The 2,972-nt window shown below is 41.6% G+C and overlaps 1 protein-coding gene across 1 annotated transcript; it reads left to right on the plus strand.

Moving 5' to 3' along the window:
• The first annotated feature begins 730 nt into the window (after positions 1-730).
• Positions 731-2,700, plus strand: LOC102484176 (AP-5 complex subunit mu-1-like). Its single transcript, XM_014583689.2, is given in 4 exon segments — positions 731-796; positions 798-872; positions 1,166-2,004; positions 2,168-2,700. Coding segments are annotated over 4 exon segments (1,464 nt in total). The 3' UTR covers positions 2,652-2,700.
• Positions 2,701-2,972: the final 272 nt, after the last annotated feature.

Consider the following 2,972-nt stretch of genomic DNA (forward strand, 5'->3'; position numbering starts at 1 on the left):
AAAAAAAAAAAAAAAAAAAAAAAAAAAAGATATCCAAAGATTTTAGTCTTGAATTCTCCAAATGTCCTGGAGCTAGCTTATTTATGTCACCATTCTAATTTCTCCACTTGTTAAAGGACCAGAATACTATTTAACTCAAAAAGCATGGTGGAGAAAGGAGACAGAATACCCGGTGCTGTCAGGTTGTGTGAAGTAGAAATTATTACTATTACCACACATGTCCCTTCTCCTGCCTTCTTAGTTTTACCACTCCCTGGAAATCTCTTTTACCATTCAGCTTCAGTTGGCATCTTTCCTATTGGAAGCAAAACATGTTGAGTCGGCAAATTTGACTGACTTCTAAAACCTCTAGTGACTTGAAGCTGACAAATCTTAACTCTTTTTGGCCCAGAAACTGAAGCTCAGGGATTTATCAATTTCAAGTTGCTTTTGAGACTTTGTGACTTTTCTCAAACCTTGGTCTTGCAGGGTAGCAGACTGATTGAAGAACGAATGAAGAGGATTCTAGGTGCCTCGTTAGGACTTTTTGTGGTGTGTATTGAGCGGGAGGGACTGAGAGGTTTTAGTCACCTCACCGTAGGGAGCTAGCTTCTCTCTGAACCCCCCCAACCCCATGTGGTGCAGGATGAGCTGCGGGGCTCTTGTAAGAGTTTATCTGAGAAAACCTACCCTTTTCGTTGGTGGCACCCTTAGTTATGACATGAGCTGATGTTTTAGTGCCTTACCATGCATGGCCCAGCGGGCAGTGTGGCTCATAAGCCACGAACCGGGAACTCCTCTTGGTGGCACTGTGAGATTTTTCCAGGCAGAATCCAACTGTAGAAAAACAAGCCAGAATCTTCAATGGAGCAAGTTATGTGCCTATTCCCAAAGATGGACCCTTTCTTCTTCTTCTTCTTCTTCTTTTTTTTTCCTCTACAGGGCGTGTGTGCTTGCCAGACAGAGACAGAGAGACAGAAAGTGAGAAATCATCTGCGTGGCCCCCCCCCCACCCCAAGGGGGATGGCCACGCCGTAATCCCTTCTCCTCCATTCTCCTCTCAGGATCTTGGGCACGCATGCACACGTGCCTGGTGTGAGTTTTAAGCCACTTGTCGGGGACTTGGACCATGGTTGACCACATGGGATTCCAGCAACATAGCCATTACGCTAACTGCTGGTCCCATGATGGTCCCTTTCTTAGAGCAGTACTCTTCAAACTTAGATTATTGGATGATGATGAAGACTTCATGGAGAGCCGTGAGAGTTGTTCACACATCAGTAAAACGTCCATCTATGTCATTGTAGGAGGTGAAGAGCTCTGGTCGGTTGTTGCTTTTCTAAAGAATAGCATGATAGATGCTTGTATTCCACTAGTTGAGCAAACTCTCTCCCCTCATCCACTGTTAACTAACTTTAGTGGAATTTCACAAGGCTTTGAACTGCTTTTTGGGATACAAGATTTTCTTTACTCAGGTCAAAAAAGTGACAGTGAGTTAAATGCAAAATTGAACCAGTTACCTGACCTGCTTCTGTAGGCGTGTCCATTTGGCACTTTATTAGATGCCGACTCGCAGAATTCACTGGATAATATTAACTTTGCTTCTGTGACCCACCCACACAGACAGCCAGCCTGGAGAGCTGGGACATACAAAGGACAACCACAGGTTTCTATTTCCATCACACAAAAGGTAAAGTCCACACAATATGATGAACAGGATGTAGTGGATACCTGGCAAGTTGGAACACGTGCTTGCAAGTGTGATTTGGAAGGAGTCATGTCAAATGTTACCATCAGCTTGAGTCTCCCCACCAATGGATTGCCACTTCAAGATGTTCCAGTTCATCCTTCTCTTGACTCTGCCATTCTTACTTCTAGTAGCATTGATGCAATGGATGATTCTGCATTTAGTGGGCCTTATAAACTTCCATTCACTCCACCTTCAGAATCATTCCACTTGTGTCACTATTCTTCCCAGGTCCCTATCCCACCAATTTTGGGTTTTTATCAAGTGAAAGAGGAAACGTACAACTAAAAATAGCAATTAATAGCATGTATGCAATGGATGATTCTGCATTTAGTCGGCCTTATAAACTTCCATTCACTCCACCTTCAGAATCATTCCACTTGTGTCACTATTCTTCCCAGGTCCCTATCCCACCAATTTTGGGTTTTTATCAAGTGAAAGAGGAAACGTACAACTAAAAATAGCAATTAATTTAAAACTTCATGAACATGTAAAAAATAATTTTGAATTTTGTGAAGCTCATATACCCTTTTACAATAGAGGTCCAATTACACATTTGGGATACAAAGTTAGTTTTGGCCAGCTTGAAGTATTTCGAAAGAAAAACTTATTAATCTGGGTTATTGGCCGGAAGTTTCCAAAATCAATGGGAATTAATCTTTCTGGAACTATAACTTTTGGAACCAAGAATCAAGAGAAGCAGCCATTTGACCAGATTTGTATTGGAGGTACAGCATATTTAAAGCTTCATTTTAAGAACTTAGATTGCACACTCACTGGGTGTTATGCGGATCAGCATTCAGTTCAAGTTTTTGCATCAGGAAAACCAAAAATAAGTACACACCGGAAACTAATTTCTTCTGATTATTACATCTGGAATTCTAAAGCACCTGCTCCAGTAACATATGGATCATTATTACTATAATTTTCTCACATTTAAATGGAATTTATATAGTGATAGCATAGCTTCAGTGAAATCACAGCCTTAATTTTAATAAATGCATATAACCAGTGATTGGGAGGAAAAAAATCATTGTATGACTTAATTATAAAAATACTCTTGGGACCAGCAGTTGGTGTAATGGCTATTTGGCTGGATTCCCATGTAGTCGACTGTAGTTCGAGTCCCGGACCTGGTGACTTAAACTTAAAATGGGCGTGTGTATATGCATGCCCAAGATCCCAAGAGGAGAATGGAGGAGAAGGAATTGCAGCATGGCCAACCCCCCGGGGGGTGATTTCGTAC

This window comes from Tupaia chinensis, unplaced genomic scaffold (assembly GCF_000334495.1).
Source record: "Tupaia chinensis unplaced genomic scaffold, TupChi_1.0 Scaffold144568_1, whole genome shotgun sequence".
NCBI classification, from domain to species: Eukaryota; Metazoa; Chordata; class Mammalia; order Scandentia; family Tupaiidae; genus Tupaia; species Tupaia belangeri.